The sequence below is a fragment of the Oreochromis aureus genome, linkage group 17 (assembly GCF_013358895.1).
Source record: "Oreochromis aureus strain Israel breed Guangdong linkage group 17, ZZ_aureus, whole genome shotgun sequence".
Lineage (NCBI taxonomy): Eukaryota > Metazoa > Chordata > Actinopteri > Cichliformes > Cichlidae > Oreochromis > Oreochromis aureus.
In genome coordinates this window covers 2,980,120-3,005,580 of record NC_052958.1, presented here as the reverse complement: position 1 = coordinate 3,005,580, position 25,461 = coordinate 2,980,120, and the positions used below count along the sequence as shown (strand labels likewise).

General features: G+C 41.5%; 1 protein-coding gene across 8 annotated transcripts in view; it reads right to left on the bottom strand.

The window, feature by feature from the left end:
• The window catches only part of sgip1a (SH3GL interacting endocytic adaptor 1a), a 75,682-nt gene that overhangs the window by 44,288 nt on the left and 5,933 nt on the right, over nt 1-25,461 (bottom strand). For all 8 annotated transcript variants that reach the window (XM_039601129.1, XM_039601131.1, XM_039601134.1 and 5 more), the window contains exons 2-3: nt 15,411-15,495; nt 9,667-9,711 (exon numbers count right to left, since the gene is read on the bottom strand). In XM_039601129.1, the coding sequence (XP_039457063.1) occupies nt 9,667-9,711; nt 15,411-15,462 (97 nt within the window). In that variant the 5' untranslated portion in view covers nt 15,463-15,495. The remainder of the gene's footprint in view (nt 1-9,666; nt 9,712-15,410; nt 15,496-25,461) is intronic.

The following is a 25,461-nucleotide window of genomic DNA, read 5'->3' as shown; positions in this document are numbered from 1 at the left end:
GCTGATTGAAAAAGACGTCTGTTTACACTGCGTTGGCTTGTAGCCACACACGTGAAACGCTGCATCCAGACATAACAGATATGGTAAAAGGGGGGATTCTGCGTGGATACAAGGATGAAAACAAAAACACTTTTTCTAATTATCCCCAAGTATAAAAGCAGCATATTTCAGTTCTTCTTTGCAGCTATATTTTCTTATCAATAACATGGGTGACTGGATGTGAAACTGAGATCACACTAAAATACTTCCACCTTTATTACACTGCTACATAGAGATTTTCTAGGGGCTGGTGAAAGGTATTCTGGGAAACCCAGAAAATGACTAACTGAAGTAGATACAGATGCTCAGGGTAAGTGGGTAATCACAAACAAAGAATACGCAAATGCATCCATTTAACTGCACTGTTATGTCACGCTGATTTATTAATTAAGCAGAGTAAAAGGAGATTGGGCCAAGCAGTAAGAGTCAACCTGGGAGATGAATACATTATACAGAGACACACATGAATATTTATAGCAAAATACATCCAACTTCCTAGAGGGGTTTCCTGCAACCCTGTGGATTTGTTCACAGTCATGACAGAAATGAGGATATGCCTTGAGCTGCGATTTTAAACCAAAGCAGAAGATTTAAAGAAAATAAATAAATGAAGTGCTTATGCTCATCTTCATCATATAATCTGGTCAAATTCCAGAAATGCCACAAATGTCACACAAAAGCAAACAAAGTGACTCAACTAAACACACCTTTTTCACCTCTCACACCATCCTATTTGGAATTTTTAACTCACATCATCGCGTTTTCTATCTACACCGCTCATTTTGCTCGCCTGCTCCCTCCTTGAAATGGCTGCAGAGCATCGTCTTCATTCTCCTTTTGCAGAGCTTCTTATTATTATTAGTCCTTTATTTATCCAGGTAAAAATCTCATTTCCAAGAGAGACCTGGCATCATGGCAACAAAAGTCACATACCACATAGGTATATAACATTTAAAACAAATACAATATCCTTCTGCCAGCTTCTGTCCGTGCATCTCTATGTTAATGTTTCTTCTCAAATTGCTTACTTGGGATTGCTCCGTGAGCTGATCCACTTTACTCTGCATGGACTATGCTAATGTAAAAAGACTTTTCCCCCATTTATTGTGGATTAAACATGAAAGACCTTGTTGCCATTTGTATTTGGCTCAACAGCAGGGCACGTTCAATACAGTCTCACTGAAAACATTTTATTCTGCCCTGAGCTCGTTAACCTCGTTGCTTTGAGTCATAATGCCAAGTAAGTTGTCCATTGGATCGATGCAAAAATCCTGTCTGTAGATTTCAGTTAATTTAGCGTGTCACAGCAATTGATATCAATCAAATGAAACAATAAGCAGCCTTCTGCTACCAGACGCAACTCCTGTTTGTAAACTTACTAAAGTTTTAACATGAAATATTTCACATTTAATATCCAGCAAGGCATCTGATTTTAGCTATTTTGTAACTTTAGCATTCATCGTTTGTAGCTGACTAAATGAATTATTCTTGATCATCGGTAAAGATAAAGCACTTTTGAAACGAGCACAGCCTCTGATTCACCTTCAAACTTTTGCTCAGTAACAACACAGCCGCACAGGCCTCTGAGCTACATTCAACCGGCTCTCACCTAAATTCAAAACCACAACACAAACACGGCAGGTGCGTTATCACAAGACCAGGCTGGTTTTTTTTTTTTTTTTTATGATGAAACTGATTAAATTAGACCACACGTCTTTGACAGCAAATCACCTACTGCTTTGACAGCAGGCTCCTCTAATCCCTGCGTGGGTCCTGTCAGGCTGAAACCAGCATCTTTAGTCAGTCGTTAACAGTCTGTGGTACTCCACGTTTGCTTTTTAATGCACAGCATCTCAATTTAAAACCACTACGCTGCCGACTGGGACATTAGATGTAATTATAGCCGGAAAACATTAAATATTAATATTACTGAAAAATTACCAGCTAAATTACATGCAGTGCCTTTCATTTTTAGCTAGCAAACACACATCATGTAGTCTCATTACATCCCATCACATGAGAACCTCGCCTTCCCCCAGCGGCCGCTCCATGACAAACATGTCCGCTTACCTTGCTCTGAATCTCGGTTATCATTACATAAGCTTATCTACGCGTGTGTGCACGTGATCGGGTGTGTCTGCACGTGATCGGGTGTGTCTGCGCGTGATCGGGTGTGTCTGCGCAAACAAAAACAAAAAAACAAGACAGAATTTGGACGGGCTCTTGTCTACGATGGAATATGGTGCTACGAAAAGTGTGAAGAAGAAGCAGCAAATGAATTCCGACTGCTGTCACTTCATCTCCTTCCCTCCTGAATTTCTGCCTCTGTGTGTCTTTGTTGTGGGAAAGTTCATTTGGGTCTCTGTCAGACTTGTAAAGCACGGCCACAATAGACCCATTCTACTGTGACACATTCAACAAAGAGCTTTCCTCTGTGTCTGCCACACTTTGAGGAAGACGCACACAAACAAACATTGATGACCTGACCACACATGCGCAAACATTTGTTTTTCATATCAGCGTTATCTAATGCTGTGCTACATGCACACACACACACTTTTGTTATTATTAGGAGAAGCCAGTGACTCAGACTTGTCACTTCTCCAGCGTACAAACCAACGTCAGAAGTAGTCGATCACCTCCATACTTTCATACGTTCTGTAGAGAAGCATGTTGGAAATTACCAACAGACCCCTCCTCGTCTCTGATTTTCTCTCATTGTGTCCTATTTAATTACTAAAATGCATCGACAACAACCTGTCAAGAGCGCTACACTAGATTTTGTGCCTCACTCCTGCCAAACATGGATGACACTATATTTCTCCTGCTTACCTTCATGCAGCTGTTCATACAGCTTTATGTGTCAGTTGGCTGTGAGGAGAAGGAGGAAGATACAATTCTGCTTTGCTTATTCACATTATTATTCATTAGTATTCGTCATAAAATTTCTAGGCTACCGAGGGTGGTTTCCAATGCATCGCTCCACATGAGTTAAAGGTTTGGGCAAATGACACCAGATTACTCCTTTGGGTCTCGAATAGGAACCAGTGTAGGACAAAAGTCTTCTAGAGCAAACATACAGCTACTAGTTTTACCACAATGTCCTCCATGGTTCTCTAACAATATAAATAACAAGCACATAGTTCTTAAAAAATGCATTTTGAAGTTACATGCAGTTTTATCTCTAATTATTAAAATATGTGAGTCACAGGGATACTTTTGGAGACGTGCTCAGTGTTTTGCTTGTTACAAACCACTCAGTTATTCACATATTCACTGCAGAACCTGATAATTTGCACAATTATGTCATAAGAGACCCCAGATCAGTGACAGAATGCTGGCAACCATGGACAATGACTCCCACCCCTCCATGACACACTGGACAATCTAAAGAGCAGTTTCAGCAACAGGTTGCTTCAACCTCACCGTCTGAGGGAACGTTACAGGAGCTCGTTCCTTCTGCTGCCATCAGACTCTTTGATTCATCCACTTGGGTCAGAGCCACACATGTGGAACAGAATAAGTCACACCTCGGTACTCCCTGTCACTGTTGTACACCATGACACACACACACACACACACACACACACACACACGTCCTTTTATATTTATACCTCTCTATATTTATCTGTTTATCTGAATATTTATCCATTAATATCTGTTTCTACACTCACTTTATATCAGTGCTTCATGTTTGTTGTATATCTGCTGCTATGACAACTCAATTTCCTTCTGGGATTAATAAAGTTTCTCTGATTCTGATATTCACTCATTCTTTTGGCAAAAAGTAACTTGTATGCGATGAACGTTAGCTCTTTTGAGTCACTGCAGAGCTTGTACCCTCAAAGTTCAGACACTCGAATACTATCTACACTATGTCATTTTTTTCTAGTAACACAGTCATTAGTATTTTTAATCTGAAAGATCCTCGTAAACCTGAGCACAGGCTGAGAGCTGCTCGTTGCCTTCTAGCGATCTTACCTACAGGCAGGGAATCCTCAATCCTCAGAAAAAGAGCGACTACAGAGATGGGTGAGAGTGACTGACGTGTTCTTTATTTCGTATCAGCAATATTCAGTTTGAACTTTCTCCCGGTAAGATGATAGTGTATGAAATAATTTTTTACATATTGATAAAGTATTTATGACATTTATATCACAGACTGTTCCAGCTAAGCCAGGAGCAAGAACCCTCACCATTTCACCTCGGCCGAGAAAATGATCCTGAATTCAACAGCATCAGTTTAACTGAGCTTGTATAGCAGAATCCGATCTTTATTATGCAACTTTAAAGGTAAAATTTTAATTATAATATATTTTATGTCACGAAAGCCTCAAAATACAGAATGCAGAAGACAAAAGCACCAGTGACAATGCAAATAAATGATGAATTAAGCAAATAATAATACTAATAATAATACTAATAATAACAACAACAACAACAACAATAATGTTTCTTAAATTTTGCTGCTTGGAACCTTAAATAACAAACAGACCAATAAAGGCACGAAGTGGAACCCACCATATGTCTTGAGCTCCTCTCCGTCCTCTGCTGTACTGCATTCAAATCAAGGGTTTATCCAACTTTCAGCCACACAAGCTCTAAATACTACGCCTCCCCTGTGACAGTCTAATTCCAAATGCTGGTAACCAGGATTAAAGCTTCCTACTGTCTATGGCTGACTAAATTGTTCAGTACAAGTTTAGTGTATTAAGGGTAGTAAATGATTACTGTAGCTAAGTGTACTAAAGATTCTGACAGAATACCAAAAACATACTGATTTTGCTAATCTTCGATCCTTATCAGGGCTAGGACTGCAACATGAACTTCTCCCTTATGGTGGTGCCACAGGAAATACCATGCAGTCATTAAAATAAAAGTGTTTTTCAAGTCATGATCAGAAAATATCACCAGACTCTGTACAGAGTTTACAATTAGGCCAGAGGTGAAACAAGAGTAAGTGCCTGAAACACAAAATATTTTGGCTCTAGGGTAGATGAAGAAAAATGTTGGTGCTGTTTGCCTTATAAAGGAAGTTTTGACTCCAGAGTACCGCTAGAGGAAAGGTCAGACACGTCTAATCAGCCCTTTGGTTTTTAACTGCAACTGATCAGATAGAGAACAATAGATAGGAGCTGATCCCTTTTGTAACGCACAGAGCACCAAACACGGACATGGATGCACATACACGTCTGATTTGTACCTCGTCTCCAAGGCTACAGAAGTTAAGTGTATGTATATACATATAACCAGATAATTAAAATCTTAAATGTCTTTATTAATTGCTTAAAGTTATCTGCCTCATCTCCAGTCCTCCCCGTCTGACGATCTTTATCAACCACTACATATTCCTCACAACTCACTGCTCTGACTGAACACGTCTTCTCTCTCCCATTTCTTCCCTGGGGGTCGTTTGCCCTCTCACTGTTGGTGTGCTAGCATAAGAAATATGAAAAATACTTCAAATGAAATCCAGTGGGCCTACTTTTAGCTCAAAGTCTTGCCATACAAAGTATATCTCAGTTTTTAGGTCTGTTGTTAGCAACAAAGTTAAAGACACTGAGCATAATCCGCTCTTTAAGTCTGACGTCATTAGCCGTTTCCGGGTCCAAACTCCGATTCAGGTCCCAAAGTCAAACGAACACTGCAGCATCACTGAGAGTTAAAAACTGTCTAAATTCTTTCATCTTTAATAAAATGATCTGCTTTGCTGCTTTGCCAGCTGTTACAATTAAGTTTAACATCCAGGCATCCATGAAAACAGGATTTAATACATTTAACAGCGTTAGAAGTTAGCAGGAAGTTAGCTCGCTAGCTTCCACCTAAACATGATATAGCATGTTCTGACTGAGAGATTCCTGAAACATTCAAACGTACAGCTCTGCTATCACTTCCAACATAAATGAAGACAGAAAACTAAACAGCAGTGACGTTTGTAGGGTTACTGAAGTTGGGCTAGCTGGTATATAATGATGTGCTACGTGATCGCTAGCGACACAGCTATGTTAGCATAGCATAAACAGTGAAGCTGGAGGATGAACGCTAACTTTTTTCCACTCGATAAAAGTTAACGTGAGGGTTCCCGATGGTTAGGGACAAATGCAATCATCTTTAAAATGAATAGTGTAATAAAAAACAGAGGCCGACAGTGATCATTGACTGTTTTTAGGGGCTTGTTCAGATTAAATAGAACAAGATACAAAACATTAAAACATGTTAAAAACACAACAGCCTTAATAAACACAGTAGTTTGGGCCTGGAAGCAGGACTCACACGTCATCACTTAAAGACCGGATACACGATTTCAATAAACTGTAGCTTGTTCAACTAAGTAGCATGGCTACCTTCTATCTTGCAAGGTTGTCCAATGGGGGCAACTTTTAAAAACATGTTTGTCGAATAATTAATTTGTGATGGGTGAGAAGACGAGCAGCATAAATGCGAATGATCACAGTAAGAAGACTAAATGCAGTAAATTACTTCACGTTTTCCTGCTGAAGAGATGATATTTGAAACCATAGGAGAGCAACGCTGATGACCTCGCAAGCCAGTTATCAACAAAAAGCAGCTTGGTATGTAATTGGCAGAAGTAGCTCCCTACATCCTTGTATGTAATCATAGAGTCGATTCAACACCTATAATCAAGAAAAACTGAAGATTACAACCTTTATGAAGCCAGGAATTATTGCAGCCATTTAAAATTAACAAAAAAAACTACCAATACTGACATACAGACGTACCTTTTCCTCTCTCTATATTTAGTGTCCTTCTTTAGTATAATTCCAATTAACTCGGGAACGGTTCACTTCACTAATCGCCGCAAACGCTTCCTGTGTGGATGTAGCTTTAATGTCCTGTGAAAACCATATAAATCCAAATATGGTGACACTGAATGTTTCTGTTGAATGTTCCTGTATCGGTCAAAAGCATTCTCCTTGTTCTTAAAATAAGCACCTGGTGGATTAGCTATGAAATGTGGTGTCATAAATCTGAAAGTAGGGCTACTTATCAAAGTAGTTTTTTTATTGGACAGTAACACTACAAGCATAAAACAGCAAAGTTTAAAACTGGATAAAACGAAACGTCCACAGAAGCAAAATAGAACAAAAATTAATGTAGCAGAAACTTAATCCAAAAACATGATATACAGCAGCAAAGCAAATGACATTTACTGCAAACGACTGTTGAAAACTGAAAGTTAAGACTGACCCGGGTAATGTACAGTACGTGCAGAACTAAAGCTACTTTCAGCTGCTCCCTTGTGGGTCACCACAGCAGATAACTCTGCATGTTCGCAGAAGGATCTCTTCCCACGATCGAACAGAGGATCTTATTAATAAAACTGAGATACATGCATCTTGTGATGTCTCTTAAACAACACTAGTGTGAAATGTTTTGGTCTATGTTTGAGCTTCTCCAGCCAACCTGAATAATGGCTGCTGCAGCTGATGATGACAACACAACACTTCAGAACTGGCCTGGTTCTACGACATGCAACAATGAACAGACCACCATGCTAAGGAAACACAACATTCTCTAAAAGGTGCAGCGTGACTACCTATTTTAGCCTATTTTAGCAACTGAAACAAAAGTAAGCAGTTTAATGAGACCAATGTATGTCTATTTTAGATTGAGACAGTAGCCATCTCTCAGAACAGCTACGAGGAGCTAACTTTAGCTGCTATTAGCAACACGTTAGGAAATGCCTGTACCGCTCGCTCTAAGTTACATTTAAGTAACTACTCATCTTCTAGCCTGTATGTTAGTCAGGGCCAATCATGCAGGCTGTGGCATTGGGCTTTAAAAAGCAGAGCTAACAAGGATTAGCATCCAATTTTAACACCTGACTGTAATCCTGCCCTCACTAGTCCATGGTAAGCCTGTGCTAGCCATGCTGATGGAAGGTAAGTGGTTTATAGATGGTCTGTAGTTTTTGGTTACCCAATAACTTGGCCCAAGACAGTTAAGTGATCTATGACAGGACAATACACTAAACCATTAGCTCATCATATTCTAGTTTAGTCCATTAGTGTCCAATTGCCCAGTGCTGTCACTGTGATTCTGTATCCTAATACAACACTGAACATAACATGGAATCATATTATGCTGCTGCGGCCTACAGGAAGGAAAAGGTTACCCAGATTTACCTTTTTTGTTTCAAAAACAAACATGACTTTTCATTAGTTATTTGTGTCTGCATGAGCAGCATGAGCTTATTAGATATCATTGTTAGAGGCCTCAGTGTTAAGAGAATTGCAGGGTCTGATGGAAAGGGTGGAGCCGTATGGCCATTATATAAATCATAACCTACTACGCAGTGTATTGTATAATGACACATGAGACAGTAAGTGACAGTAAGCCTATTCATGATACTGTAGCATGACAATACACAGTTAAGGTCAAGTGATAAGCCATTTGGTCAAATAGCCATTACTTATTCAGCACAATACCTTTAAACACTGAAATTTTCTCTCAAGCTCACAAATCCATCAGAAATCAGGGGACTGGCATAGTGAACAGCACAGCATGTCCCAAAGTCCAAATTACCAAATAGTAGGATTACCTGCCTACAATGCAAACGTAAAGGACTCAATAGCTGTCACTTATTTTTAAACACTGATAGAGAAACACATAAAACCAGACAACATGCTGAGATTTGTCCTCATCAGCACTGCCACTGAGGTAATTTCATCTTGTAGTAAGGCCATCCGACATCAAAACAGAAGAGGCAAAATAACTGATTTTCCTCGTGCATTCATCCAGAATTTTTTGAAAATTTCTACCTTAAGACAATTAAAATGTACACAATTCAAAGCTTTTGCATTTTTGTTCATAGAACACACAACTGGTCACTGAATACAGGATTTCTAAACCAAATCCAGGAAATAAAAGACATGAAACAGAAGGATGGTGGGTTTCGTGTGCCAGCTGCAGAGCTATAGAGATTCATTCCTACATCACTGGCCTGCCCCTAATGATGTCACCAATTAAAGGGACATGACATTAAAAACAATGATGAATTCTCTTTTTCATCACTATGCTTAATCCCACAGAGACGGCTCAGTCCAGCCATCGGCAGGCTCAAATGTACGCGTGCACTTGCCGGTGCAAACATACAAGTGCTGGGTTAAACAGCCATGTAGTGTGAACACACGGCAAAGTCATACAGCGCAGTGAGCGTGTGCATGCGTTTCAGAGCACACCATACAAAGAAAATTTATACAAGTGAGCCAGCTGGGCACATAAGCCCTCCTGCACAATAAATCCAAATAATCCTTTACGATGGGAAGCGGGAAAAAGGGGGGCTGGGGGTTCTCGGACATATGCGCGTGTGCGCACACACACACACACACACACACACACAAAAGGTACACACGCTTCAATTAGCTTCGCCATTGTGCCTCTGTTGTAGATATTCAGTGGCTGTGCCCTTTTCCCAAGAATAACAAGCAAGTCAACAAAATGCGTGTACTCGAAACAGAAGGACAGCTACTGACATCTCAACCTCAAATACCTCATACACTTGCTAAGAGATGAAGCACACGAGAACAAGGACATTAATGATTATCCTGAATTACAAAAGAAAAAATGGGATGGCATAAAAAAGACAGAATAAAATGATCTTACCTTCCATCATGGTTGCAGATTTGCATTCCTCAATCTCCAAAGAGCCTGAAATGAAAGGTGTTGCCGTGAGGGGAGGGGGAAGAGAAGAAGCTCCTGGCTACTAACACACAGTAGATCTGATGGCAGCAGAGCAGCTGTGTGCTCGTGGCTAACGCCCTGGCTAACTGTGAACCTCCAACACCCCCAGACGTCGCCTGTCAACTAGCTCAGGAGGGAGAGAGACAGAGAGATGGAAGAGCGAGAGAGAGGAGGGGTAGGGACAGCCTAGGTGTCGATCAGAGCTGGAGCCATGGATGCTGCTGCTGCTATTGCTGCTGCGGCTCAAACCTACACGCAGCCGAGGATGCTGAGAGGTAGGGAAAAAGCAAACTGGAGGAAAAAAATAAAAGGCAGGGAAGGGAGAAGGAGGTGGAGAGATTTAGAGGGAGGGTTGTGTGTGTGTTTGGAGGAGGGGGGGCTGAGGCAGTATGCTGAGGTCACAGATGACCTTAGCCAATCCCTGCAGCTCTTTGTGCAGTCACATGGCTTACAGCTTCAATCTCCTGACACTGTCCCCCAAGAGAGAAGGCTACATTAGTAACCTCTCTTACTTGACAAATAACTGTGCACATTTACATGTTTACATGTCCAAATAGAGCATCCAAGGAAGCAAACAGATATGTGCGGTTTAAATATAGAAGCCACACAAACAGAGTAACATACACACACACATGCATACACAGCTACCCTTCACCCTACCTTATGTCAGTGCCGAGGTACCCAGGCATGAATCTATTTTTTGGTCACACAGAGAATAATGGGGGTATGAGTCAAGTGACAACCCATGTTGATACAAAAATAAAAATGTGGTCTATATTAAGTGACTACTGCGCAAAATCCTTGCCCTGCACCGTCCTGCACAGCACCTAATTCTCTAGTAACTGCCTCCGTGTCCCGCCCTCTTTGGAATATCGGTGCGGTTTCACTCTGCCCTCTCTTTCTCTGCTCCTCTCCCCGTTCCCTCCCACCTTACCGTCTCTCTGCCAGTCTGTCTCATTTAGCTGCCTTTTTCTGTCTCTGTGCTTTCCCACCGCACTGGGACGAGAATCGACCGGTGCAACGTCACGGCAACGCAGGCTACAGCTGCAGCCAACAAACAGGAAGAGCCGATGACAGACCAGCCTCCGGAGAGGGGTGTGTGCTGGTGTTTGTGTGTGTGCGCTGATTAATTTTCTATGAGAGGGTGGAGAGTGAAGAGGGGTGGGGGCAAATGTGACAAATCAAACAGCAAAGTGAGATTTTACTCTGGAGAAACAGAAGAAAAGAATAACAATGAGCCACAAATGCAGACATTGGGTAATTTGTACCCATTGGTCTTTAAGTCTGGAAAAGACATGTTTACTCATGTTTCATTTCTACTGCTGGCAGTGTCAGGAGCAGCTGAAGAGGTAGTAACAGTAGTAGTAGGTATTCAGTAAATGGTAACGGGATTGGTTCTATTATAATGCTTTTTTACCTCGTTTGAGCACTCAAAGCATTTTACACTACACGCCTCATTCACACACTTATTAATAAAACATACTAAATAACTATATTCATTTTTAAAATGTATTTTAAAATATTTATAAATTGCATTTCACGGTTCTGGAAAAAAAAAAAATTGCACATGCACATCTCTTAATATCCTCTTAATTACCGATGTTTGATAAAGTTATACAAAATCTTTAATTATAGCACATTCAGGCTGTTTATGAATTTTCACACATTACCTCAAATCACATCTATGTTATTCACATTGAAAAGCACAGAGAGCATGTGATGAACATGTGTTAGCAAAGAAGACTACATGCTATATACATATATAGGCCTCCTGATTTTGACCTGTTCAACCTGCTTCCTCAGGGAGGCGCTATAGGTGCATCAGCCCAAAGACAGACTCAAGAACGGTTTCTTCCCAAAATCCGTGACCACCCTGAACTCACAAATGCACTGATCAACAAAGTTCTACCCCCCCAATCCAAGGACTTCCCTCTTTACACAGACTACACAACTACCATCACCACTGTGCAATACTTAATTCAATAACCACACTGTAAATACATAACACTATTTATTTGCATATTTGTTCATTTTATATATTTATATAGTGTTCATATGTATATAGTGCTGCAGAACTGTGCACCCCCTCTCTTCCCCACAGGTCTGCACTGAGTAGGAGATGCTCTTTATCTCATTGTTCATGTGTATAGTGACAATAAAAGGCATTCTATCCTATTCTACACATACATGTGCATGTATAGAACTATAGAATAATCCCAAGAGCCAAAATACACGTCGTTATTCATGTTTGAGCAGAGCCAGCTGGGCAACCTCAGTTCATTAGAATCACCATTAGCTCAAGCACTTCAGCAGCTATTCTTCCTGAGGTCATTCTTACACTGCTGTGATATAAAACTACTCTCTCCAAATCTTCCTCTCACATTTATAATTTCACGCTTCTTTCTCATTTTCACTGCATTATTTTCTGTCAAGTTGCTTCGATGTTACTCATCATGTCACTGCCTTCTCCCTCCTTTCATCCTTTTCTTGCTGCCGGGCCAGCTCTTCTGTAGCAACCACCACTGATGCCCCCAAGGAGAGGGTCCACACCCTCATCTTACCCCCAGTCCCAGTAGCTCTAAAGCTTTGCTAAGTAATCTCTGTGACCTTTGTAATTTTTTATCCTCCCTGCCTTTATCCATTCATCTTTCTTATCACTTACACCATCCCTTGCTAATTTTCTTCCCCATTGTTCTTCTAGTTTCAGCCATGCTTGGTTATGTTTGCCTCAAGACAAACATCATCTTCCCCTACACTGTCATCTAGTGTCCACAGAGTATCATGACAGATATTTAACATTTTGTGCTGGTGCTGGAACTTTGATGCTTCTGAATCAGAAATATGGCACCATTAACTCACTGTACTGTAGTACCATTAATATATAGTTCATTTGTTTCCATGAGTAAGTTAGCAATTAAAACAATATTTCTTATTTCTATTAGAGAGCCGTGCATAATGATTATGCAGCTAATTAGTGCTGCCACAGCAGTTAATGAAAAAGTCAAAAATTTAAAAAAATGAGACGGGGGGGGGGGGGGGTTACTAACTACCCTAGCACACATACCAACTACATACAAAGGAGAATGTCTGGACATCAATCGGTATGTCGAACTGATGTCATACACGCTCAGGACTTTGTGCTAGAGAGGATAATTCATGGTTTCATCAATTACATCAACACGTCCAGATCCTGAAGAAGCAAAGCAGCCCCAGACCATCACTCCATCACCACCACCTTTGACTCTTGGTATGATGCTCTTTTTACAAAATGCTGTCTTAGTTTTATGCCAAACGTAACGGCACTAAAATGTTCCTAAAGCTTAAGCTGTGTACAGATGCCATCTTTGCCCAGTCTTTTCCTTATTGTTGAATCGTGAACACCTGAACTACACCTGAACTACACCTGAACTACACCTGAACTACACCTGAACTACACCTGAACTACACCTGAACTACACCTGAACTACCTCAACTGAAGCAAGTGAATCCTGCAGTCCTTCAGATGTTATTCTGGGTTCTTTTGTGACCTCTTGGATGAGTCAATGCGCTGTTGGAGATTTTAGTGATCAGGTCTGGGTGTGGCGAGTGAAACTGAACTTTAAAAAAAACTGCAGTTAATTCATGATTTAACACAGGGGGCACTTATTTTTTCACATAGGGCCAGTTAGGTTTGGAGAGCTTTTCCCCCCACTTAATAGTAGGGATGGGCACCAGTATCCGGTGCCATTATGGCAACGGTTCTGACATCAACGGTAGTAACCAGACCGAAAAGCAGCGCACATTTCGGTGCTTTATTTCGGTGCTTTTTTTCCTGAGATGTCATACACTTTGGATTCTAGCCAATCATTTTACCTTTCCGAGGATAGTAGGCGGGCCCAGGTACGTACGTTCTTTTAGAGCAGAGCTACAGATTAAAAATGTCCAAGGCAAAGTGGTCAAAGTCTGGCTGTACTTCACAGCAAAAGATGCAAACTCAGCAGCCTGCAACAAGTGCTTTAAGCTGATACTGTGATACTGTCAAAGGAGGTAACACCTCAAATCTGATGAAACACCTGGCAACGCATAGCGTTTTTTTAAAAGCTGAGAAATGCGCCGTGTTTGATAGCTTGCTGCGAGACCTCACACCGTGCACATCTACTGCAGGTGTGGTGCCTGTTATCGGACCCGGAGTTAGCAACATCCCCCAAAAACCCGAAGAGTAGAGTCCTGGCCCCTAGCCCTGCCAGTGTAGCAGAAATGATGACAGATGATGATGATGGCAGCAGCAGCCGTTCTCCTCTGTGTGAGTAGCTTCATGTTGTTCGTGTGTAATTTACGTTGAGTAGGCTAACCACATTATTACATTAATGCATGTAAGGTGAACTAGCAAACACCGTCGTAGTTACATGCGGCTGTCTTCTTGTTTGATGGCAGATACTCCCTTCACCCTGGCCAAAAAGGCTAAAATGACCAAAGAAAAAGTGGAAAACAGTTAAACATGAGAGGTTTTTGGACAAAGTTTGTGTTTTTTCCATTGTTTAAGCACTGCTTCCAGCCAAGAGTGAGACCATATATGCCCTATAGCTGCAGAAAAGGCTAACATTGTTATCTTTTTACCAAAAAAACAGCTAAACATGAGAGGTTTTTGGACAAAGTTTGTGTTCTCCATTCTTTAAGCACCGGTTCGAGCACCGTTTAAGCACCGGCACCGTTTCAAAAGTACCGGTTTGGCACCGGTATCGGATAAAACCTAAACGATACCCATCCCTACTTAATAGATGAAATTGCAATTTAAAAAGTACATTTTTTTCTTCATTTACTCAGGTTATATTGGTCTAATATTAAAACACTTTTTCACAGTACTGCATCGGTCTCCTACAGTTCTTCTATACCAGGGGTGTCCAACTCCAGGCCTTGAGTGCCGGTGTCCTGGAGATTTTAGATCTCACCCTGAGTCAACACATCTGAATCAAATAATTAGTTCATTACCAGGCCTCTGGAGAACTTTAGGACACACTGAGGAGGTCATTTGGCCATTTAACTCAGCCATGTTGGATCAAGGACACATGTGCACATGATGTACACATCACATAACGTTTTTTAACTTCTTAATTGTATTGTTAAATTAACAAACCAGTAGACTATGTTACAGTAAAGGCAGATTATCAGCAAGTAATCTAAGGAAACGTCTTTAATTCTGTAATATCTGATCTCTATTAGATTTGGTTTCAAATGTAACCAAAAGGTAGATGATGTATGGACATACAGGAAGTAGAAGAGAATGTTGCTTATGAGAAATGAGTTGCATGTGTCTGGATAGGAAGGAACTTATGCTGCTCTATTTTCTAGCTTTCCCATCTCATTTACACACTTACTCACACACACACACACTCACTCACACACACACACACACACACACACACACACACACACACACACACACACACACACACAAACACAAACAAAAGCATTCATATATTGTCATGCATCAATACAAGCATGCATTAGCTAATGCAGTATGAAGTCCACTTCACTGCAGGACCAGTGAGTAAACTGCTTGAGATTCTAAAAATGCAGAAACTGAAAGTGGTGGGTGACCTTCATGCCTTATTCTAAGGGTAAATTGTTGATCCATGTTCAAACTGCTGAGGAGGTGATGTGCTGCTGCAAAAATAAAGGTGTTTTACCTACTGTACCTGCAATGATGCGAAACCAGCCGGTACACAGCTCCTCAGCCATCAGTAGCTCTCTCCATGGACCCCGCTGCTCTCACTCCAGCCAGGCAGGGGGATGAGAAGGAAGACAACGAACATGGACAACGACGGTTCACCGGAAAGAGAAGAGAGAGATGAGGATGAATATTTACCAAAGGCTACCGTATAACTAATAAACTAAGGTCTTTGGAGAACACATAGGTGTGCTGATGCTGACAATTGCAAGTGCACTCGTGAAGCAATGCCCGCAACCTGTGTAGAATAGTAATGGGGCACGGTAGCCTCAGCCTGTGAGTACAGATTTGTCAAGCACTGAAGGTCAACGTGTCCTATGGGAACGGTTTCATCGAATTCTGCCTAAGTTCTGCAGTGCAGAAGACAGCATATGCATCTTTATCATGCAAACTGTTTCATCTGCATAATGAATTTTATTATTGTGATTTCCAACAGGGAAAAGTTAAGAGCATTTCAAAAATGTCTAAATTAGCCTCTTTAGATTTGAGATACTGCACACTTTGACAGATTCACAGACTAACCAAAACTAATAAACTACAGTTTCAAGTTAAATTAAAGCTGCAAGCAGCGATATGAGGGCCCTCGCACCCCGGCGCGTCGAGCCACGCCCAACACGTACAACCAGCGCTTCCGATCTGATGTCACATTGATGGAATTCATGCATTTAACCACCAGCTAAAATTTCATCTCATTCAACCATTATTATAGTCGTCCCACTAGGTGGCGCTCTAACCATTACTGACAAATGGCATAACAAACATTTCCGAGCTCGAGTCTCATCACGTCTGCGACCTTTGGGAGAGATTGGACATTGTGTTTTGAGCGACAGCAGGTTACTGCTTTTGGCGAGTGATTGAAACTCCACGTGCCGCCATGACCACCCGTTTCCCTGAACGTAAAAGCTTCGCAATTTAACATCACCAAGGTCTTTAGATTCCACACACAGGAGATCGCGTAAATCTAATGAAATCCCTTGGAGGAGTTCGTCAAAGTATGAGGCCTGAAAAGAGGGGAAAATGTCGCCAAATTTACACATTGATTTTAAAATGGCTGACTTCCTGTTGGATTTGGGATATTGCTCCAAGAGACTTTTTGTACATCTTGATATCTCCAATAAGCTTGCCAGGTTTCAACCTCATACATAAAACACAGAGCAGGGGCTGTTGTTTTGAAATTTTGTAGGGGCGCTGTGGAGCCATTTTGCGCTGTTCAAGGAAAATGAACATATAAAAGAAATCCTCATCACATTAGAGGTGTGCGCCAATTTTCAAGACTTTTAAACTTTCCAAGCCCCTCAAAAGCCACTTCATTGGTCATGGTGAACCGCGATGCCACCAGGGTGCGCCGTTCAGTTTAAAGTCACAATTTTCTCACTGAAGCATCACGAGGGACTGATGTTAATATTCACCGCTTTTGAGGTGGCCACGATGAACCTGTGAAAATCAGTACAACAAAATGAAAGACATGACATTTCCTGTTGCCACTAGGTGGCGCTCTACGTATTCCTGACAATGGGCATATCAATCTGTTCAGGGCGGGTCTGACATCATCCCTGTAAAATCTGGTACTGATCAGATTGGATTTCATTGAGTTACACTAATTTGTTTCTTCATGGCGAGACCTCAATGTTCGCCATGCAGCTGGGGTCACACCCTTCAGCGAAAACTCACAGTTTTCTCTGTAACCCAAGACCAACTCCTTAAGGCTTTCCTGGAGAAATTTGAGGCTGCAGATGTCACCCATTACAATACTGTACCCCAAAGTGTAAAACATGACATTTCCTGTTCCCACTAGGTGGCGCTGTCCCTGATGTCAAATATGGCAGTTGAAATATGTTCAGGGGTGGAGCCTTATCATATGTGTCCACTTTGGTCAAGGTCGGACAATGTATGACAGAACGAGAGGCAATAAGATTTTCATGGCGAGTCATCGAAATTCGCCGTGGCGCCACGGCCTCACAGTAACCCGAAAACTCAAAAGCTCCGCAATTTAACATGGCCCAGGTGTGTAGTTGAGACTGACCAAATATGAAGCTTGTACGATGAAATTCCAATGAGGAGTTCGCAAAAGTTCGAGGCATGGAAATGGCAAAATTAGAGCCAAAATGTCACCTTCACTTCCAAATGGCGGACTTCCTGTTGGGTTTAGGACATGGCCATAATAGACTTTTATGTGCGTCTCCGAACGTTAGATATGTGTTCGAGTTTTATACATGTAGGTCATACCCATCTCGGGGCTCGCGTTTCTCATTTTTCTAGGTGGCGCTACTGAGCCAATTTTCCCTGGACATGTCTACGGACATTAAAATACGTAAATTTTCACCAGACCTGACGCGTGTGCAAAATTTCATGAGTTTTTGAGCATGTTTAGGCCCTCAAAAGGCCGATTCATTTGAAATAATAATAATAATAATAATAATAATAATAATAATAATAATAATTAAAGCTGCAAGCAGCGATATGAGGGCCCCTCGCCCGGTAGCGTCGAGCCAAGCCCAACACCTAAAACCAGCGCTTCCGATCTGATGTCACATTGATGGAATTCATGCATTTAACCACCAGCTAAAATTTCATCTCATTCAACCATTATTATAGTCGTCCCACTAGGTGGCGCTCTAACCATTGCTGACAAATGGCATAACAAACATTTCCGAGCTCGAGTCTCATCACGCCTGCGACCTTTGGGAGAGATTGGACATTGTGTTTTTGAGCGACAGCAGGTTACTGCTTTTTGGCGAGTGATTGAAACTCCACGTGCCGCCATGACCACCCGTTTCCCTGAACGTAAAAGCTTCGCAATTTAACATCACAAAGGTCTTTAGATTCCACACACAGGAGATCGCGTAAATCTAATGAAATCCCTTGGAGGAGTTCGTCAAAGTATGAGGCCTGAAAAGAGGGAAAATGTCGCCAAATTTACACATTAATTTTAAAATGGCTGACTTCCTGTTGGATTTGGGATACTGCTCCAAGAGACTTTTTGTACATCTTGATATCTCCAATAAGCTTGCCAGGTTTCAAACTCATACATAAAACACAGAGCAGGGGCTGTTGTTTTGAAATTTTGTAGGGGCGCTGTGGAGCCATTTTGCGCTGTTCAAGGAAAATGAACATATAAAACAAATCCCTCATCACATTAGAGGTGTGCGCCAAATTTCAAGACTTTTAAACTTTTCAAGCCCCTCAAAAGCCACTTCATCTTTCATGGTGAACTGCGTTGCCACCAGGGTGCGCCGTTCAGTTTATAGTCACAATTTTCTCACTGAAGCATCAAGAGGGACTGATGGTGATATTCACCGCTTTTGAGGTGGCCACGATGAACCTGTGAAAATCAGTACAACAAAATGAAAGACATGACATTTCCTGGTGCCACTAGGTGGCGCTCTACGTATTCCTGACAATGGGCATATCAATCTGTTCAGGGCGGGTCTGACATCATCCCTGTAAAATCTGGTACTGATCAGATTGGATTTCATTGAGTTACACTAATTTGTTTCTTCATGGCGAGACCTCAATGTTCGCCATGCTGCTGGGGTCACACCCTTCAGCGAAAACTCACAGTTTTCTCTGTAACCCAAGACCAACTCCTTAAGGCTTTCCTGGAGAAATTTGAGGCTGCAGATGTCACCCATTACAATACTGTACCCCAAAGTGTAAAACATGACATTTCCTGTTCCCACTAGGTGGCGCTGTCCCTGATGTCAAATATGGCAGTTGAAATATGTTCAGGGGTGGAGCCTTATCATATGTGTCCACTTTGGTCAAGGTCGGACAATGTATGACAGAACGAGAGGCAATAAGATTTTCATGGCGAGTCATCGAAATTCGCCGTGGCGCCACGGCCTCACAGTAACCCGAAAACTCAAAAGCTCCGCAATTTAACATGGCCCAGGTGTGTAGTTGACACTGACCAAATATGAAGCTTGTACGATGAAATTCCAATGAGGAGTTCGCAAAAGTTCGAGGCATGGAAATGGCAAAATTAGAGCCAAAATGTCACCTTCACTTCCAAATGGCGGACTTCCTGTTGGGTTTAGGACATGGCCATAATAGACTTTTATGTGCGTCTCCGAACGTTAGATATGTGTTCGAGTTTTATACATGTAGGTCATACCCATCTCGGAGGCTCGCGTTTCTCATTTTTCTAGGTGGCGCTACTGAGCCAATTTTCCCTGGACATGTCTCACGGACATTAAAATACGTAAATTTTCACCAGACCTGACGAGTCTGCAAAATTTCATGAGTTTTCGAGCATGTTTAGGCCCTCAAAAGGCCGATTCATTTGCCGAAATAATAATAATAATAATAATAATAATAATAATAATAATAATAATAATAATAATAATAATAATAATAAGAAACAGAGCAGATACAATAGGGCCTTCGCACTTTTGTGCTCGGGCCCTAATAATAATAATAATAATAATAATAATAATAATAATAAGAAACAGAGCAGATACAATAGGGCCTTCGCACTTTTGTGCTCGGGCCCTAACTATAAAGTACAAATATATAGAGATATATATAAAAGATGTGCAGAGTAAATTTGTCCATCATTCTAAAACATGGCCCCCAAGCTTGTTTAGCTACATTTTTTCTCTCTTCCAGTTTAAGTGGATACAAATTGGCATGTGGCACTGGCAATTTCAGGTGAACTGAATGGTTGAACTTGCTTCAAACTCCAAAAATGCACATGCTAGTGGTGCCACCTACTGTTCACTTAAACACAGTACTTTATTCTCCATAAAATACCTCTCCGACCCCTCTGCTCCAGATAGACTTGCACCTGCATGGTGTGTGATTAGTCATAAAATATGAGCAGTAACACAAAGTAAGACACAATTATGAAACAATAGATCAACAAAAGGGATGCAGACATGATCACATGTAGGCTCACACCTACAGTAATAGTTCCAGTGACAACAGCTGATTACACGAACACTAGTTGTTATGATTAAAATGGAGGTGACAGCACTGACATTCATTTTCATGTTTAAGCACAGTGCTGCAAATTCCTGAGCCCTGTAAACATCTCTTCTTAGAACAGAGCAGTCTGTTAAGTGTTTGGATAAACAGTGCTAACTACTCAAATATAGACTATGGGCAAGAAAGCTCTTTCTGGCACATTTGGTTTACGTCCCAGATGGCAGCAAGCTGCAGAAGATAGAGAAAATAATTCTTCCTCAACCCTCTTCACCCAATCTAACTATCCTTCCCACCACCCTCTGCACCATTTCTGCTCTGTATGTGCATCTACCCCTACCCACTAACAAACACCCACCGCTTCCCTCCCTCTGACCTACTTTCTCGCCACCTTTGCTCATGCCTTTCGCCTGCTGGGTGCAGTGTTGCTCTAAATCTGGGTATTTTTCAAAAATGTCTCTGCATCTGTCTGCAGGTCCAAAACTGTCCACGCCACCAGCAAAAACCCACAAGAAAAATGCAAATGGGTCATCGCTGTTACTATACGAATTACAGCATAGAGGCTACATTTAGTAGAAAACTGCTTTTCGTCAAGCAAGAAACCGCTGGGAGAGGACGGTGAGGCTGAACTGCTTATCATACATCAAATACGTTCTAGTTCTATCGTCAGTGTCCCCAGTAAACAAAAATAGCAATGCTGTACAAGTTGTTCTTTTCTCTTTGCATCAGCAGCAGCTGGTTCCAGACCATTCTGTTGATTAGACAGTCAGTAGTGGATATATTGATTGCATGTTTAATACTTTATGTATTATTACAAAAAAAAAAAAAGAAAATCTGAAATGCATCACTACTGCACTGGAATGTGGGACATTAGTATAATCCAGTAGTATACACTATTTCCATGAAAAAGCATGGACGTGGCCATACTGGAAACATTTTTTTTTTTTTTTTTTAAATCATCTTATGTACATTTTTAAATGGCCCAACTATGTTAGGCTGAATCCCAAACATTGCACCAGACTCTTGTAAAAATAACAGCTGTTCATGGAGAATCTCTCATTTTCTGCCTAACACAATATTGCCTATGGATTTCATCAGCGCCATTCTACATGACTCCCTTGTCACCTTTTACCTACCTGGAACAGCACGTGCTGCACCTGAGGTATGTCAACACAGAGCGGGAGTATCACAGATATGATGGCTCTCAGTTAAAAACATCTATAGTGGGAATTCCCTTTGCTCATGTTGCAACAGTCACGTTTCACAGCCCAAGGCCTCGTGCCATTTCCCGCACACTGCTGAAGAAACATCCCTGCAAACCTCCACCCTCCACTCCAAAGTGCTCTGATGAGGGACGGTGATTAGCCTGCACTCATTAAATGTAAACAAACAGCCGTCCACCGATTAGCCAGCGGTGAGTGCAGCCGAATCAAAACAACATTCCACTCGGTGACAGGGAGAGGCGGGCAGGGTGATAAGGTGTGGCAAGGACAGTGTGTTATGTTGTGTGCCTACGTGCCATTCAGCCACTCACAATGCTCTCAGTCCGTTAGTACCACCAGCCAGACACGCTGTGTTTTGTCATTACCCCACTTGCGTCCTGCCCAGGGTTGCAGTCACACATACACATTAGATGATGAAAGATTGTCTGTGTGATTAGCAGACACTTCCTGATTACTTGATTATACTGAGGAGGGCTGACTAACAGCTCATGGGTGAATCTGTCTTGTTTAGTCTGATGCCACTGGGGCTATTATCTAAAGCTAAGTTAGAATAAAACATATGTATTCCAGTATTTCTCTTCTGTATGCTACATCATTTTTGGTGTCAGGTCAGTGGAATAAATATCTGGCATGTGTGTATACTTTATGTGCAAGCCAAAATTCAAATTCGCTTCATACTTTAGCCTGAAAATCTACGCTGTTGTCTTCTCACTGCATTCCTGCTAACCCGAAACCGCTTCCTGAGTCAACCCCCTGCTAGAGGCCCCCATTAAAACCCAGTTCTCTCTTCAGCCTGAGAATAGGGGATGGAAGAGATGAGCTCATGTCTCTGATCCTGAACTGGTCTGCTCTGCCGTCTCCCCAATGGTCTCCAAGATGTCAACACTGGTGTGTCCTTCTTATTCACACCAATGATCATCTTCACAGAGGCCCCAGACCTAAATAAACACAGAGCAAACTTGCTATACGATCAGCTTATATCTATAAACAGTGGAGCAGTTTAAATTAGGCCACTCCCAAGAGTACCGTACTTTGCTTGGACAGCCAGGCTGAGATGACAGAATGGAGCCAGATGAACTCACTGAAGGGAGTTTCAAAGGACTATTGCACACAACGGCAGAAATAGCACAGATGCGACTTCTATACTGTCCGACCCTTTGGATAATTCAAACTGACTACATTTTTAACTTGCAACACATTTATTTGGAGGCTTTATGTAACAGATCCACATCCTTCATAAAGGAGACTTTGAGCTAACAACTCACACAAATGAAATCCATAGTTTAATACCGACTTACAGTTGGGAAAAAAAGACAGAATTTGCCTACACTTGCTTACTGGCTCGCTCTATTTTGGTGGAACACCCACAAGGATGTGTCTAATATAGGTTTTGTGTGATAGGAACCAGGATGGGCCTCCCAATGACACATTTAACTGGAGCAATAATTTATGAAGCATCTTAAAATAGTAGATAAAAAAAAGAACTTCTGGATCTTACAACGCTTCAGAGGGAGAAGAATTAACTTAGTTTGTGACTTAGGACAACGGGTCATGAGGCAGTCATGACGCAAGAAAAGTCTTTACTCACAAACCCAGTAATCAAAATAACATTCCTGCTCTCAGAAACAAAGCACAAACCAGGTTCTCCACGGTCACTTCAGTTCTCTAGTCCCTGGAAAAAAAGTTGATCGATATCACTGTATGAGTCATCAACTAAATACTTGTAAGGTGGAGTCTGCCTGTAAGTGTGTACAATGGGAGGGGGTGGCTGGGTAATCCTTTTTAGTCATTCTCAGCAACATTTTACCATATTTTCATTAAATGAACAATACTAGTGCACCTCACTAATCCAAGACTCACTCAGGAAACTTAAGACATTATTTACAAAATGTGTGTTCACTCATTTAAGCACAGAGAGAGAGTTTACTGCATGTTGCAGTCATTAATGACCATTTCATCTACTGTCATGGACAGAGAGGACGGCCGGAAATAAATACAGAGAATAGCAACAAAGGAGAGTTGGTGATAACTACTGTACCTGCTATAAAAGCTTCCAAACACAGGAGAACTGGTCAAAAACCAACGATAACACATGCCAAACAACTCCACATGTCAAAAAGTCTGATGGCAAGAAAGCTAGTACTCTAGCCTACACTAGCATTTCCTAGCTCCTCCTACTCTGCTGAGGAAAAGAATTTACTGTTTCCTTTATCTGTACCAAATACAACTATAAGACAACAGTTATTATTGAGCTTGGCTATTACCAGTTGACGTTGAACTGGCTGTTATACCAATTCCCACTATAGGTTTTAATAAATGTACACTGACAGTGGATTGCAGCAGCTTGTGGTATACATGCTGCACGAGAGCTGCTGCCTCAGCTTAGTGTCCTGATGCTGCTGGTTGGTTCTGAACGTTCTGATGTTGCTGACAGACACTTTCTTTTCATTGATCTGTCTGTTCTGTGCTGCTGAGGAGGCATAATTCAAGAAACTCAGACATAATAATATCAGCTCCTGTAGTCTTTGCCTCCCTTTGGTTGCCATGGATACAGAATTCGCCACAGCAGCAAGTTGAAAACGTTGAACCGCCACGAACGCCGAGAGCAGTCTTGTACAGCTGCGGCTGACAGGGCAAAGGCCCGGGACACTCTTGGTGATCTTAACGTTTGCCATCGTGTTTCGTTTGAAGACGATGGATGCAGAAGCAACAACTGCTTGCTGTCTAAAAGCATTTTTACAAGATTCCTTCTGTGACATTTGACCGCAGCGCTGTGTCAGCCTGCAATGTGTCATCCTGTGTTGAAGCGCAGCAAAAGTTGTTCCAAGATCTCGACTCCTTTCCACGACTGAAAGTGACACACCACAAGGGAGGCGAGTCTACTCATCTATATATAAATATACATCACATACTTGCATCTGCCTTTACACTGGCATACAAGGCGCATACAGAGCTCTGTGTTACTTATCTCCGACTTGTTTCACAGAAGCTCCTGGGTGTCAAAAAATAAAGCACACTCTTTTTCCTCAGAAAGCCACAGCTCACCCACGCACACACAGCTCACCCAAACTCCTCATGCTCACTTCCAGTAAATTCTCAACTTTTAAACCCTCAGAGGATCCTGGGCACATTTTGTGCCATTCCTTTTATAATTTTCATGCCATTTTGGCTGTGCTAAATTAATAGCTCATACTTACTAGAAGATTTTTTTTTTTTTTAAATTTTAAAAATGTTGTCTCAGTTCCTTAAATTAGCTTAAAACAGCTACGCTACGCAAAAACGCCACATTTTAGGCCAAAAAATGCCCACATTTATCTTGACATCAACTTTATGTTAAAATTTTACTTTGGATTACTGTCCACCAGGTGGTGCTACTTTTTACCATTCAAAGCATGCAGCAAAATGTCACACTTTTTCTGTTTTCTGCAAGGGAAATGATAAGTGTGCCATTACTGATGTTAGATAATGGTGTGTGTGTGTGTGTGTGTGTGTGTGTGTGTGGTGTCATATCTCTGTGGGGACCAAAATTGCAAGTTTACTATACTTGTGGGTAGGGATGCACCGATACCGATACTGGTATCGGGTATCGGGGCCGATACTGTAAAATGTGTGCGTACTCGTACTCGTGAAAGTTAACCGATACCATGAACCGATACTAATGTAGCCCGGATGGGAATTTGGGAGTGGATACTCATAATTCCCATGGACTTAAACACCACAGTAACATAAGGTGTTCACAGTTGATGTTATGTGATGTAACTCTACCCTGAATGTAATTTGCCCTGTAATATGTCGCAAGGTAAATACAGGTAATTAGAGCAATCAAACTGTTATGTTAATCATAAAAGTATTATTTTATGGTAT